Below are 15,175 nucleotides of genomic sequence, written 5' to 3'. Positions count from 1 at the left end.
TTCGATCTATGCTTAAGTGATGATATATGGACAAGTTAGGAAAGAATTAAAGGGAGTTTAAAGTGTTGATAATTGAGCGTTTTAATCGCTAGGGACTTAGTGCTTGTTGAAAAATGGTTGCTGCGACAAAAAGACGGAAAACTCATATACATAAGCATGTGAAAGACGAGGCTTTTGATGATTTATTGAAACCAGTATATAAAGGTAAGAAACTAACTGATGAAATCAATACTGCTCAGGATAAGTGGCACCTTTTACCAGCATTCTTGAAGGTTAAAGGTTTGGTGAAGCAACATCTTGACTCATTTAACTACTTCGTTGATACAGATTTAAAAAAAATTATAAAGGCAAATCAATTAATTTTGAGTGATGTTGATCCAGAATTCTACCTGAAGTACGTCGATATTAGAGTGGGTAAGAAGTCCTCTTCTTCGACAAAAGATTATTTGACTCCGCCTCATGAGTGTAGGCTTAGAGATATGACATACTCTGCACCAATCTACGTGGATATAGAATACACTAGAGGTAGAAACATTATTATGCATAAAGACGTGGAAATTGGTAGGATGCCGATCATGCTGAGATCTAATAAATGTATCCTATATGATGCTGATGAATCGAAAATGGCTAAATTAAACGAGTGTCCGTTGGATCCTGGTGGTTACTTTATTGTTAACGGTACCGAAAAAGTAATTCTTGTTCAAGAACAATTATCCAAGAATCGTATTATTGTGGAGGCAGATGAGAAGAAAGGCATTGTTCAGGCCTCCGTTACTTCATCTACCCATGAAAGAAAATCTAAGACTTATGTCATTACCAAAAATGGCAAGATCTATTTGAAGCACAATTCCATCGCTGAAGAAATTCCTATTGCTATTGTTCTCAAAGCCTGTGGTATTTTATCAGATTTAGAAATTATGCAATTGGTTTGCGGTAATGATAGTAGCTACCAAGATATTTTTGCAGTCAATTTGGAAGAATCTTCGAAATTAGATATTTACACACAACAGCAAGCTTTAGAGTATATTGGTGCAAAAGTAAAGACAATGAGAAGGCAAAAACTGACTATCCTGCAAGAGGGTATAGAGGCCATTGCTACCACGGTTATTGCACATTTGACTGTGGAAGCCCTTGACTTTAGAGAAAAGGCTTTATATATTGCCATGATGACGCGCAGGGTGGTGATGGCAATGTATAACCCTAAGATGATTGATGATAGAGATTATGTTGGTAATAAACGTCTTGAATTAGCAGGCCAATTGATTTCTTTATTGTTCGAAGATTTGTTCAAAAAGTTTAATAATGATTTTAAACTAAGCATTGATAAGGTCTTGAAAAAACCAAATAGGGCTATGGAATACGATGCATTATTGTCAATTAACGTCCATTCAAATAACATCACCAGCGGACTGAACAGAGCTATCTCAACCGGTAATTGGTCTCTTAAAAGATTTAAGATGGAAAGAGCGGGTGTTACACATGTTCTTTCCAGACTATCTTATATTTCCGCATTGGGTATGATGACAAGAATTTCTTCTCAGTTTGAAAAATCAAGAAAAGTTTCCGGTCCAAGAGCATTACAACCTTCTCAATTTGGTATGCTTTGTACTGCAGATACTCCAGAAGGTGAGGCGTGTGGTCTAGTGAAAAATTTAGCATTAATGACTCATATTACTACAGATGACGAAGAGGAACCTATAAAGAAATTATGTTATGTTCTTGGTGTAGAAGACATAACATTGATTGACAGTGCATCCTTGCATTTAAACTATGGTGTTTATTTGAATGGTACTTTAATTGGTTCAATCAGATTCCCAACAAAATTCGTTACTCAGTTCAGACATCTGAGAAGAACAGGTAAAGTGTCGGAGTTTATCTCAATTTATTCAAATTCTCACCAAATGGCAGTTCATATTGCAACAGATGGTGGTAGAATTTGTAGGCCATTAATCATTGTTTCTGATGGTCAATCTCGCGTGAAAGATATTCATTTACGCAAATTATTAGATGGTGAGTTAGATTTCGATGATTTTTTGAAACTCGGATTGGTGGAATATTTAGATGTCAATGAAGAAAACGATTCTTACATTGCATTGTATGAAAAAGATATAGTTCCCTCGATGACACATTTAGAAATCGAGCCATTCACAATTTTAGGTGCTGTTGCTGGTTTAATTCCATATCCACATCATAACCAATCCCCTCGTAACACATATCAATGTGCGATGGGTAAGCAAGCGATTGGTGCAATCGCCTACAATCAATTCAAGAGAATAGATACATTATTATACTTGATGACTTATCCACAACAGCCAATGGTGAAAACCAAAACAATTGAATTGATCGATTATGATAAATTACCTGCTGGTCAAAATGCTACGGTTGCTGTCATGTCCTATTCTGGTTATGATATTGAAGATGCTTTGGTTTTGAATAAGTCATCCATCGATAGAGGTTTCGGCCGTTGCGAAACACGTAGAAAGACAACCACTGTTTTGAAAAGATATGCGAACCATACCCAAGATATCATCGGTGGTATGAGAGTTGATGAAAATGGAGATCCTATCTGGCAACATCAATCTCTTGGTCCTGATGGTCTAGGTGAGGTGGGTATGAAGGTCCAAAGTGGACAAATTTATATAAATAAGTCAGTTCCAACTAACTCAGCAGACGCCCCAAACCCAAACAACGTAAACGTCCAAACTCAATATAGGGAAGCTCCGGTAATATATAGAGGTCCAGAACCTTCTCACATTGACCAAGTTATGATGTCTGTTTCGGATAACGATCAAGCTTTAATCAAAGTTTTGCTAAGACAAAACAGAAGGCCAGAATTAGGTGACAAATTTTCTTCTAGACATGGTCAAAAAGGTGTTTGTGGTATTATTGTAAAGCAAGAAGACATGCCCTTCAACGATCAAGGTATAGTTCCAGACATTATCATGAACCCTCACGGTTTTCCATCTCGTATGACTGTGGGTAAAATGATCGAACTGATATCGGGTAAAGCTGGTGTATTGAATGGTACATTGGAATATGGTACTTGTTTTGGTGGTTCTAAACTTGAAGATATGTCTAAGATTTTGGTAGACCAAGGTTTCAACTATTCCGGTAAGGATATGTTATATTCAGGTATAACAGGTGAGTGTTTACAGGCTTACATCTTTTTTGGCCCCATTTACTATCAAAAGTTAAAGCATATGGTCTTAGATAAGATGCATGCAAGAGCTCGTGGTCCAAGGGCTGTTTTGACACGTCAACCAACTGAGGGTAGATCTAGAGATGGTGGTCTGAGGTTGGGTGAGATGGAGAGGGATTGTGTAATCGCGTATGGTGCTTCACAATTGCTGTTAGAAAGGTTGATGATTAGTTCAGATGCTTTTGAAGTTGATGTCTGCGATAAATGTGGATTAATGGGCTATAGTGGTTGGTGTACTACCTGCAAAAGTGCTGAGAATATTATTAAGATGACTATTCCATATGCAGCAAAACTGTTATTCCAGGAATTATTATCCATGAACATAGCCCCAAGATTAAGATTGGAAGATATCTTCCAGCAGTAAGAAATCATATATCTTGTACTAAATTTTGCGTTATGTTAGCAATCATATCTATTTCGTGAGGAACTTTAAGAGAGTTGAACGATTTCGAAAATTATATAACAGTAAACCGTACTTCTTTCATTTTTGTACCTTGCTTTACATCATTACTTTTTATAAGATCCATCGAACGTTTGACGTGTTTTCTATCCATAAACCGGCCAAAATATAAAAATATCCAGCTGACAAGAGAAAGCTTGGAGTGCTCACATGTTAGCACATGTGAGCACAATGATATATACGCTTTAAAAAAGACTTTTCTTTATTTTACACATTTATAGACTTAACTATTGAATTCAAGACAAAAAATCAAATCTTGCTGAGTTGTTAAGCGTCTGACATTTCAACATCTTCGTTGTCATCATCACTTTCCAGACTGTTTAATAATTTTGCTTCTTCTGTTTCTCTTTCTTTGTCTTGTTCTTCCATACTTTCTCTCATTAATCTGGCCTTTTCTTCCTTAACTTCACGTTGTACTGCAACATAAGAACCTAAAGGTGTTTTATTCCAAGCTACATCATTCAAAAATCTTGAAACTTCAGATTTGTTTGTTGGCCCAAATTCAACATCTGATCTCTTTTCTTGGATGAATGTGCTGTTTTGGTTCAATTTTTCTACAACAGTTGATAAACGTTTGTTAAGTTTGACATTAGTTGAAGTCTTGATGTAACGGCGTAAAGAGATAATAACCGGTGTTACAAGTTCAGGAAATGCAATGTTTTTACAGTACAGAGCAAAATAATCGCCCAATAAGTCCACAAACTGTTCTGACAAACCCTCTTGGTATATTTTTGTATTCAGATAAGCTTGCGTACATTTGATGTTGTGCTCAAAATCGAAAGCAGCCAAGTTAGGGCTCTTTTTGGGTGCCTTAGTGAAAGCCGTTGAGGTTAAAATTTCAGAAAGTAAAGGATATATTGGAATAAAAACACCACTATTTTGAGAAAGTCTAATAAGTGATTTAATCAAATAAAATCTTAATGGGAAGAATTGTGGTGTTGGGATTAATCTGATTACACCCAAAGTAACCTGAACCAATGGGTAAATTAATTGTCGTAAAGGAGATTCACTGCCATTTTCCTTTTCTGGTTGACAAGCAAACGATAGTACACGAGACCAGAAATCCAAGGAGTGACAGAATTGCCAGTTGTATACAATCTTGTAAGCTTCTGCGGAATTAATTTTACTGGATTTTTTAGTTGTCGCGTTCATTGTATTTCTTAAATGAATTGCCAATTGCCTAATATACTCAAATCCAACTTGGTAACCTAGAACTTCATCGATACCGAACAATTCAGCTGCCGAATTTTTTTGAAAATTAATCAGTGGCATAGAACGCATATTCGTTTTACGACAACTTTTGATAAAAGTGGAGTACGTTGTTTTTAAGGTTGTTTCTAGCATAGACTTCTTGAACTCTTTGGTGGTATTGATCAAAAAGGCAAAAGAAGCAATCTGGGTTTCTAATTCTCTCGTTGTAGACCATACTCCAACAATTGATTTAATAAGCTCCTTTAAGATCCTTCTGTATGATAAAAGATAAGGCATCAATTCGTTGACAGAATGAAGAACTAATGCTGCTGTTTCCGTATTAGTAATATCATTCAATAAAATCAACAAAGAGCCAGCATGCGACTTGACAATGGACGAGACCCTGGAGACGTTACCTCCATTTGGTAAGGTCCTTGCGCCTTTTACAATCTTGTATGGGGCCATCTTTTGAATCGCTTGTGGTACATCTTTCAAGACCATGAACATCAATTCGTGGAATGCTTTCTCATCAGTGATAGCATATTTATAGTCTTCGATGTTTTCTTCCTTGTTCAAATTTACAGCAACCTTGAAAGCACTGATTATGTTCCTTAGTAATTTTAAGCTTGGAGAATCATGAAGTTGTTTTTTCCATTTCCTAACCAATTTCAAAGAAAGCTCAATTTTTTCCTTTTCCAGCTCCATTTGTTCAGATTTTTCTTCAATATTACTGTTTCTTTCAGCATCTTCACCTTCATCTTGACTATCAATTCCATCCAATGGATTGGTACCTGCGAAGTCCAATAAATCTTTATCATTTTCCTCCAAATACTTATAAAATTCGGGATCCTTTTCGGCCAACTTTGCCATGCTTTGTCCCATGTCTTCCTCCTCTTCGGAAGAGGAGGAATCTTCATCAGATTGCTCTTTCGTAGTTTTTTTCTTCAATTTTTTATTCTCTTTTGGAATTTCGATGCCCTTTTCAAAAAAAGTTTCGACAGACATGTCCTTAAAAACCTCTTCCTTTGCAGATTTTTTCAACTGCTGTTGTTCCCTAGTACCAGCAGCATCGGCCTTTTCCTGATCAGTTTTGTTGCCACGACGGCCTTGGATTCTCTTCTTTTGGATCTTTTCCTTTCTTCTTTGGTCTAGAGTATGCTTCAAATGCTTCGATTGAAACTTCTTGGTCGATTTAGAAACTTTACCCATCTCCACTTATTCTATTGTTGACCTTCTCTATCTCTCTTACAATTCAAAAATTAGTATAAATGAATTTACCCATGTACAAGTATTCTGTTTCTCTATTTTCTCTGTAAATATCATGCTCATCTCATCGGAAGAAAAAATTCAGAAAATTTTTCAAAACTCGTCGAAGATGATAACTACTATTTGATGTTATGGGTCAAGATACATTTAACAGAGCAATATTAACGAAGGACCTTCCTAGTAACACGTCTAATTACTTTGAACAATTCAATATGCGGGAATGTTGAATCTGTGTCATGCTCTTCGAGGCGTACGTCAGTTTTCCTGTTCTGTGATTGTGAAAGTGAAATGTGCGTCATGTTCCATAAAACTACAGGATCAGGATCCTAGTAAACCAGGATATTATACGAAGCCAAAAAGTCTACCCGACTCAAAACTAAATCCTGACCTCCAAGATCTGAAGTATTTGCTATTCAGTCAAGACATACAGCTCTCGAAACAGGCAACTCAAAATGATCCTGACCTCAAAACCAAAAGAGATTTACTATTGAGAGTGATTTGCAAAAGGTGCAGTAATGCCCTTCATCATAACAATTATAACCCGGAAGAGTTTCCCGAAAGCACATTAAATGATATTCTGAACTACGTCCCCAGAGGCTCAAATGTTATGCATATTGTCCCCTTTGTAGAATTTCCCTTACATTTAGACCCCAATGTTTTGAAACGAAATGATTTAGATACTACATTAGTGTTAACGAAAAGCGATCAAGTTTTTAAAGATAAAAATGCTGTCAGCAAAAAGGTTCCTATATTCATGAAGCAATTTTTAAAGAACACTTTAAGAATTGACTCAAATAAAACATTCGCCATATCTGCGCTGAAAAACTGGAACATATCCATGTTTTACAACTACTTTAAAAACTACACATATTTGCTAGGCAACCCTAATGTTGGTAAATCAACTTTGATCAATACTCTACTACAGAAATATCTTGGATATAAGGTTAAAATTGATTCTACTGGGAAAATTAACTCCCCCTCTGAAGAAGTGATGCAAGAAGCTTTTACGAACCCGAAGAATTTTTTCAAGATTCAAGCTGCTGGTGTATCACATATTCCCAATTTAACTAGATCCGTACAAGCCTACCAAGTTGGAGGTAAAATACTTTTTGATCTTCCAGGCTATTCAACTTCCACCTCCAGATTACGCCTAGAAGAACTAATCGACGAGCGTTGGCTTCAAAGGCTGCGAAAAACCGATTTATTCAATCGGAAGCATATAAAACAGAAGACTTATGAGTCTATGAAGGGCACATCACAGGGAGGCTGTTATACCGTGGGAGGGATTTTCTACCTGGTACCTCCGAAAGGATCCATAAATCAGATTGTGAAATACATACCAGGACCATCAAAAACATTCAAGAACATTGAAAAAGGTATTGATGTATTCAACTCGTGCAATTCATCATCTGGCACACATCCGTTATCACGGTATTGTGGAATTAAAAGCGTTATATGCGAAAAAAGCCAGTACAAAAGGTACGCAATACCTCCATTTATTGGAAGTATAGAGATCGTTCTGAAAGATATAGGATATATTTTATTAAGGACAACTGGGAGGTATGAGTTCAAAGGACTACATGAGATATGGATACCTAGGGGTATCCAAGTAGGTATAAGGGAACCGCTAGAAAACTTGATTGAGTCTGGCTACCAGCGTTACATTGAAACAAATGGTAAAGAGTCAAGCTGTCCCAGAGATAGACCGATCATCAGTTCCCTGTATGAGATGGCCCCGGATGAAGCTGATACTTTGAACGCAGTGAAGAAGTCGTATTTAGAAAAAACCGAGAAAGATTTATCTGCTAGAAGATTTGTCGACGATGATCCTTATGATTTGGTTCAACACCTAGAAAAAAAAAAGAATCCCTATTGGTACTACCAATGGTAAGACTCGCTGTTCACTTGGTTGCACCAATAAGTAGTAACGCACATGTAAATATGAATGTAAGTAAACTAAAAAGAAAGTTGGGAACAAAGTATATTCAAAAACGAATATACAGGAAATAAGCAATAGAAAGTATTATGAATTATACTGTTGATGTTTATTCTATCTACAAAACACAAATAAAGTAGAGTATAAGGCGAGTCAATAAAAAGGCCTCAACTCAAAAAAGGGAGAGAAAATGTAGGAAGGAAATGAATACTATTATACAATGGTACTGTGAACAGTAAGAATATTTTCGTAAGGTAAAAAGAAACAATAACAAACAAAAAAGGTCGAAAAAACTGTTCAAAATAAAGTCTCTATTCGAAGAAAACTGAAAAAGTGGAAGTGGAAATAAAAGATAATGTAAATAATCAGTCCAATGAATAGATCGGTTAAAGCAATTAAGCAAAAATAGTGGAAAATATAGTAAAAGTAGATAATAATTCCTTCATCTTTTCACTAAAAGATGAAAATCTTAATTGCTTATAATCATAGTGAAATCTTTAGTTTTTTAGTTAATATTAGCAAAGGCATTTTATAGTACAATTGTAAAATAATATTAGAACCATGAAAGAAAAAAAAAACAAAAAAACGATGGATAAAAAATAAGAGTGGAAAAAAAGTAACAGATTAGTGGCTCCCAGTGAGAAAATAAAAAAAATATGGGGCCAATCAACGGCTAGAGAGAAACAAACAACACAGTATTTTCAGGACTTGGATAAAAAAAGTGATTGGAGAAAGAAAATATAAGACATGCTAGAGCAGAAAACGAAGAATCCTCACCCTAGTTTGTCTGAAATCACCACCAAGAAGAGTTGTTTGAACCACCGCTGTTACCCCAGCCAGAAGACTTGGAATCGCTACCCCAGCCACTACCGCCTCTGAAAGAGTTATCTCTGCTTCTTGAAGAGCCCCAGCCGCCTGCGCTAGCGCCTCCGGCCTTACGGTAATCTCTGTTGTTGTTGCGACCGAAACCGCCTCTACGGCTGTTGCTTCTGCTACCTGGAGCACTCATCATAGCGTCCTTCAAGAATGATGGGACTTCTTGGTTAGCTTCAGTCAAAATTTCATGCAAACCTTTAACAATGTTACTGTTTTCACTGTTGAAAAAGGCAGTGGCAAGACCGGTGTTACCGGCACGACCAGTTCTACCAATTCTATGGACGTAATCATCGACATCACTTGGTAAATCGTAGTTGATAACGTGGGTGACGTTTGGAATATCTAGACCTCTAGCTGCGACAGCTGTGGCAACCAATAAAGTAGCGGCACCAGATCTGAAGGCGGCCAAGGCACGTTCTCTCTCAGATTGGGTACGGTCACCATGAATGGCGGTAGCTCTAAAGTTTTGCATGATCAGGAAATCGGTCAATTGATCTGCCATTCTCTTAGTTTCGACAAAGATCAAAGTCAAACCGTCAGTGGATGCAGACAATAGATCCAATAAGGCTGACTTCTTATCTTGATTTTCAACGTATAAGACTTTTTGAGTAATGTTTTCTGAAGTAGAACCGACTCTACCAACAGACAAAAAGATGTAGTCACTTAAGAAATCACGGGCCAAATGTTGGATATCAGCGGGAAAAGTAGCTGAGAACATCAGAGTTTGTCTTTCACCAACAGGAGTCATATCACAGTCTTCGACAATATGTCTAATTTGAGGTTCGAAACCCATATCCAACATTCTATCAGCTTCATCTAGAACCAAATACTTGACGTTGGCCAAAGAAATTTTACCACGTTCCAACAAGTCATTCAAACGACCTGGAGTAGCGACTAAAAGATCGCAACCACGTTCAATTTCTCTTAGTTGGTTACCAATTGGAGAACCACCGTAGACGACGCAGGCCTTGACCCAGGATCTATAAGTAAATTTCTTGGCTTCATCGAAAATTTGGGTGGCCAACTCTCTAGTTGGAGCCATAATGACAGCAGTTGGGTAGGCCTTTCTTTGGTAAAAGGAGCCTTGAGACTCTGGTTGAGGAGATGGTCCAGTCTTAAATGATTCGGACAACACTGGGAATAAAAACCCACCAGTCTTACCAGAACCGGTCTGCGCACAGGCCATCAAATCTCTGCCGTTGGCAACGATAGGGACGGAGTATTTTTGCACAGGTGTTGGCTTGGTGAAACGGGCCAATTTGATGTTTTCCAATAACAATCCGTCCAATGGAGGTGAGGTAAATTCTGTGATTGGTTCAGGAACATCCTTACCAGAGGCGTCCACTGGAATATCATCGTAGTTATCGAAGTTAATACCAGAAGATTGGAAATTTGGATCCTCGGGGACACCAAATATGGCGATCTCGGCCTTTTCGTTTCTTGGAGCTGGGACATGTTTGCCATCGATCCATCTACCACCAGAACGGCCGTTAGATCTGCTGCCACCGTTGTTTCCACCGAAGAAACCACCGTTGCCGTAACCACCACGACGGTTGTTGCTAAAGAAGCTGCCACCGCCACGGCCACCGTTGTAGCCGCCGTTGTTGTTATTGTAGTTGCTACTGTTATTTCTGGCACTTCTTGGTTTTCCTCTTAAGTGAGGAGGAACATAACCATTCTCGTTGTTGTCGTTGATGCTTAAATTTTGCACTTGTTCGCTCAGTTCAGCCATAATATGAAATGCTTTTCTTGTTGTTCTTACGGAATACCACTTGCCACCTATCACCACAACTAACTTTTTCCCGTTCCTCCATCTCTTTTATATTTTTTTTCTCGAGTTCAAGAGAAAAAAAAAGAAAAAGCAAAAAGAAAAAAGGAAAGCGCGCCTCGTTCAGAATGACACGTATAGAATGATGCATTACCTTGTCATCTTCAGTATCATACTGTTCGTATACATACTTACTGACATTCATAGGTATACATATATACACATGTATATATATCGTATGCTGCAGCTTTAAATAATCGGTGTCACTACATAAGAACACCTTTGGTGGAGGGAACATCGTTGGTACCATTGGGCGAGGTGGCTTCTCTTATGGCAACCGCAAGAGCCTTGAACGCACTCTCACTACGGTGATGATCATTCTTGCCTCGCAGACAATCAACGTGGAGGGTAATTCTGCTAGCCTCTGCAAAGCTTTCAAGAAAATGCGGGATCATCTCGCAAGAGAGATCTCCTACTTTCTCCCTTTGCAAACCAAGTTCGACAACTGCGTACGGCCTGTTCGAAAGATCTACCACCGCTCTGGAAAGTGCCTCATCCAAAGGCGCAAATCCTGATCCAAACCTTTTTACTCCACGCACGGCCCCTAGGGCCTCTTTAAAAGCTTGACCGAGAGCAATCCCGCAGTCTTCAGTGGTGTGATGGTCGTCTATGTGTAAGTCACCAATGCACTCAACGATTAGCGACCAGCCGGAATGCTTGGCCAGAGCATGTATCATATGGTCCAGAAACCCTATACCTGTGTGGACGTTAATCACTTGCGATTGTGTGGCCTGTTCTGCTACTGCTTCTGCCTCTTTTTCTGGGAAGATCGAGTGCTCTATCGCTAGGGGACCACCCTTTAAAGAGATCGCAATCTGAATCTTGGTTTCATTTGTAATACGCTTTACTAGGGCTTTCTGCTCTGTCATCTTTGCCTTCGTTTATCTTGCCTGCTCATTTTTTAGTATATTCTTCGAAGAAATCACATTACTTTATATAATGTATAATTCATTATGTGATAATGCCAATCGCTAAGAAAAAAAAAGAGTCATCCGCTAGGTGGAAAAAAAAAAATGAAAATCATTACCGAGGCATAAAAAAATATAGAGTGTACTAGAGGAGGCCAAGAGTAATAGAAAAAGAAAATTGCGGGAAAGGACTGTGTTATGACTTCCCTGACTAATGCCGTGTTCAAACGATACCTGGCAGTGACTCCTAGCGCTCACCAAGCTCTTAAAACGAGAATTAAGAAAAAGTCGTCATCTTTCGATAAGTTTTTCCCACAGCAAAGCAATAGTAGAAAAAAACAATGGGAAACGTTGAATGAAGACAAAGCGTCGTGGTTTAAAAGGAAATACGCTCACGTACATGCTAGGGAACAGGACCGTGCAGCGGATCCATATGGCAAGAAAAAGGCCCACGTCGAGAAGCTAAAGGAGATCAAGAATCAGGCGAAATTAAACCAAAAGAGCCATAAATCCAAGTTCCAGAATAAGGACATTGCTCTGAAACTTATGAATGATAATCCTATCTTCGAATATGTCTACGGCACCAACAGCGTTTATGCAGCGTTGCTGAACCCGAGTAGAAATTGCCATTCTCGGTTGCTGTACCATGGCACTATTCCTAGTAAATTTCTTCAGATAGTCGATGAACTGAAGGTTACGACAGAGCTGGTGGACAAGCACAGATTAAACTTGTTGACCAATTACGGGGTGCACAATAACATTGCTCTTGAGACAAAACCTTTGCAGCCTGTGGAGATTGCGTACCTAGGCGACATGGACACCAGTTCAGCAGCATTAAGCATTCACGAGCTGGGCTTCAATAACGAAAATATACCTCATGAACTGCCTTATGGTACGAAAACAGACGCTAAGAAGTTTCCTCTCGGGTTATATCTGGATGAAATAACTGACCCTCACAATATCGGTGCCATTATTAGAAGCGCTTACTTCCTGGGGGTTGACTTCATTGTGATGTCGAGAAGAAACTGCTCTCCTTTGACGCCTGTGGTGTCCAAGACAAGCAGTGGGGCCCTCGAACTTCTGCCCATATTTTACGTTGATAAACCGTTAGAGTTTTTTACTAAATCACAAGAAATGGGTGGCTGGACGTTTATTACAAGCCACTTAGCTAATGCCACGTCAGAAAAATACACTGTTGGAAAAACTATTAGCATGCACGATTTGAACGGATTATGTAACGAGCTGCCTGTTGTTCTAGTGGTGGGGAACGAAAGCCAGGGCGTAAGAACGAATTTGAAGATGAGGAGTGACTTCTTCGTCGAAATTCCCTTTGGTGGCATTGAGAAAGGCAATCGGGCCCCAGAACCCATTGTTGACTCACTAAACGTAAGCGTGGCTACTGCATTGTTAATAGATAATATTCTAACTTGTAAATAACCGTCATATAAAGTAGCACAAACATACATAATAAGCCTATATACATTATACATGTGTAATGGTGGTGGTACGCGAAAAATTGCTTACCCGCACTGTGGCGGTGAAAAAAAATAACTGATCTCGACGACGTTGAACACGTAATTCGCATTTTATCTCGAACATTTATAAGCCAAATTGAGTTTCGAAAATTGCTTGGTTGCGTTATACATAGCATTAAAGTACGACGGAGTCTATTTTCTATTTTAGGTTCATCCTTTTTTTTTTTTTCATTTTGCCCCTCCATCTCCATTTTTCACTCATTCTGGTCATTTCTTCGTTCAGTTTCATTCACATTTTTGAACTGATTTCACCTTTCCTCCTTTTATCAACGTAATAGCATATTTTCTAACAACACAGCCATTGCCATGTCCTCCCAACAACACAAGTTCAAGCGCCCAGATGTCTCCGTTAGAGACAAGAAATTGGACACTCTTAACGTTCAATTGAAAAAAATCGACACTGAAATCGGTTTAATTAGAAAGCAAATCGATCAACACCAGGTCAACGATACCACCCAACAAGAACGTAAGAAGTTACAGGATAAGAACAAGGAGATCATCAAGATCCAAGCTGACTTGAAAACCCGTAGAAGCAACATTCACGACTCTATTAAGCAATTGGATGCTCAAATCAAGAGAAAAAACAACCAAATTGAGGAGAAGTTAGGCAAAAAGGCCAAGTTCTCGTCCACTGCAGAAGCCAAGCAAAGAATCAATGAGATTGAAGAGTCTATTGCCTCTGGTGACCTTTCTTTGGTTCAAGAAAAACTACTAGTCAAAGAAATGCAATCTTTGAACAAATTGATTAAGGACTTAGTTAACATCGAGCCAATCAGAAAGTCTGTTGATGCTGACAAGGCTAAAATCAATCAATTGAAGGAAGAATTGAACGGATTGAATCCAAAGGATGTCTCCAACCAATTCGAAGAGAACCAGCAAAAATTGAACGATATCCATTCAAAAACTCAAGGTGTTTACGACAAAAGACAAACTTTATTCAACAAACGTGCTGCCTTGTACAAGAAGCGTGACGAATTATACAGTCAAATCAGACAGATCAGAGCTGACTTTGACAACGAATTCAAATCATTCAGAGCCAAATTGGACAAAGAACGTTTGAAACGTGAAGAAGAACAAAGATTATCCAAACTTTTGGAACAGAAAGATGTTGATATGGGTAAATTGCAAGAAAAGTTGACTCATGCCAAGATTCCAGCCTTCACTTATGAAATCGGTGCCATTGAGAATTCTTTGCTTGTCCTGGACCCAACTTATGTGAAACCAAAGAAAAACATCCTGCCTGACTTGAGTAGCAATGCTTTGGAGACCAAGCCTGCCAGAAAAGTTGTTGCTGATGATTTGGTTTTGGTCACTCCAAAGAAGGATGATTTTGTCAATGTTGCTCCATCTAAATCTAAGAAATACAAGAAGAAGAACCAACAGAAGAACACTGAAAATGAGCAACCTGCTTCTATTTTCAACAAAGTCGATGGCAAGTTTACTTTAGAACCAACACTAATTGCTACTTTGGCCGAATTAGACGTAACTGTCCCAATCAACAGTGATGATGTCAAGATCACCGTTGAGCAATTGAAGAAGAAGCATGAAGAGCTTTTGTCGAAACAAGAAGAGCAAACAAAACAAAACATTGAATCTGTCGAAAAGGAAATTGAGAAATTAAATTTGGACTACTCTAACAAAGAGCAACAAGTAAAAAAGGAATTGGAAGAAAAAAGATTGAAAGAACAGGAAGAGTCTGAAAAAGATAAAGAAAATTAAACCTGAAGTAGAAAAAAATTTTTCTCCTGATCTTTCTTCATTACTTAATTTTTCTTTGGTTGAGGTGATGTTTTTTTCTGTACTTAGTATTCACTACGTTAAAAAAACACATGGTCTTATTTTCCAAAATGCCTATTCCCTATATATCTTTGCCTATATGTATATAGTATTAATAGCTTAGATTGTTTCTGCTTTCTAAAAAAATAAAAATTGAATCACATACTACACCAGTCTGAATACATCTACCAACGTACACA

At 38.2% G+C, this 15,175-nt stretch overlaps 7 protein-coding genes across 7 annotated transcripts, besides 1 other annotated feature; 4 read left to right on the top strand and 3 right to left on the bottom strand.

Moving 5' to 3' along the window:
* Positions 1–113: 113 nt before the first annotated feature.
* Positions 114–3,563, top strand: RET1 (DNA-directed RNA polymerase III core subunit RET1; the record flags this gene model as incomplete). The annotated part of the gene is made up of 1 exon (NM_001183626.1): positions 114–3,563. The coding sequence occupies one exon, from the start codon at positions 114–116 to the stop codon at positions 3,561–3,563; it is 3,450 nt and encodes a 1,149-aa protein (NP_014850.1).
* Positions 3,564–3,601: 38 nt separating this feature from the next.
* Positions 3,602–3,831: an origin of replication (ARS1521; Autonomously Replicating Sequence).
* A 95-nt stretch (positions 3,832–3,926) lies between these two features.
* NOC2 (mRNA-binding ribosome synthesis protein NOC2) lies at positions 3,927–6,059 on the bottom strand (the record flags this gene model as incomplete). The annotated part of the gene is made up of 1 exon (NM_001183625.3): positions 3,927–6,059. The coding sequence occupies one exon, from the start codon at positions 6,057–6,059 to the stop codon at positions 3,927–3,929; it is 2,133 nt and encodes a 710-aa protein (NP_014849.3).
* A 277-nt stretch (positions 6,060–6,336) lies between these two features.
* Positions 6,337–8,007, top strand: GEP3 (Gep3p; the record flags this gene model as incomplete). Its single annotated transcript, NM_001183624.1, has 1 exon — positions 6,337–8,007. One exon carries the CDS (start codon positions 6,337–6,339, stop codon positions 8,005–8,007), a length of 1,671 nt encoding a protein of 556 aa, NP_014848.1.
* Positions 8,008–8,845: 838 nt separating this feature from the next.
* On the bottom strand, positions 8,846–10,660 carry DED1 (DEAD-box ATP-dependent RNA helicase DED1; the record flags this gene model as incomplete). The annotated part of the gene is made up of 1 exon (NM_001183623.3): positions 8,846–10,660. The coding sequence occupies one exon, from the start codon at positions 10,658–10,660 to the stop codon at positions 8,846–8,848; it is 1,815 nt and encodes a 604-aa protein (NP_014847.3).
* A 302-nt stretch (positions 10,661–10,962) lies between these two features.
* Positions 10,963–11,625, bottom strand: HIS3 (imidazoleglycerol-phosphate dehydratase HIS3; the record flags this gene model as incomplete). The annotated part of the gene is made up of 1 exon (NM_001183621.1): positions 10,963–11,625. One exon carries the CDS (start codon positions 11,623–11,625, stop codon positions 10,963–10,965), a length of 663 nt encoding a protein of 220 aa, NP_014845.1.
* A 237-nt stretch (positions 11,626–11,862) lies between these two features.
* MRM1 (Mrm1p) lies at positions 11,863–13,101 on the top strand (the record flags this gene model as incomplete). Its single annotated transcript, NM_001183620.3, has 1 exon — positions 11,863–13,101. One exon carries the CDS (start codon positions 11,863–11,865, stop codon positions 13,099–13,101), a length of 1,239 nt encoding a protein of 412 aa, NP_014844.3.
* Positions 13,102–13,505: 404 nt separating this feature from the next.
* BFR1 (Bfr1p) lies at positions 13,506–14,918 on the top strand (the record flags this gene model as incomplete). The annotated part of the gene is made up of 1 exon (NM_001183617.1): positions 13,506–14,918. One exon carries the CDS (start codon positions 13,506–13,508, stop codon positions 14,916–14,918), a length of 1,413 nt encoding a protein of 470 aa, NP_014841.1.
* Between the last annotated feature and the right edge of the window lie 257 nt (positions 14,919–15,175).

Source organism: Saccharomyces cerevisiae, chromosome XV, assembly GCF_000146045.2.
Source record: "Saccharomyces cerevisiae S288C chromosome XV, complete sequence".
Lineage (NCBI taxonomy): Eukaryota > Fungi > Ascomycota > Saccharomycetes > Saccharomycetales > Saccharomycetaceae > Saccharomyces > Saccharomyces cerevisiae.
This window is presented reverse-complemented; position numbering and strand designations above follow the sequence as displayed.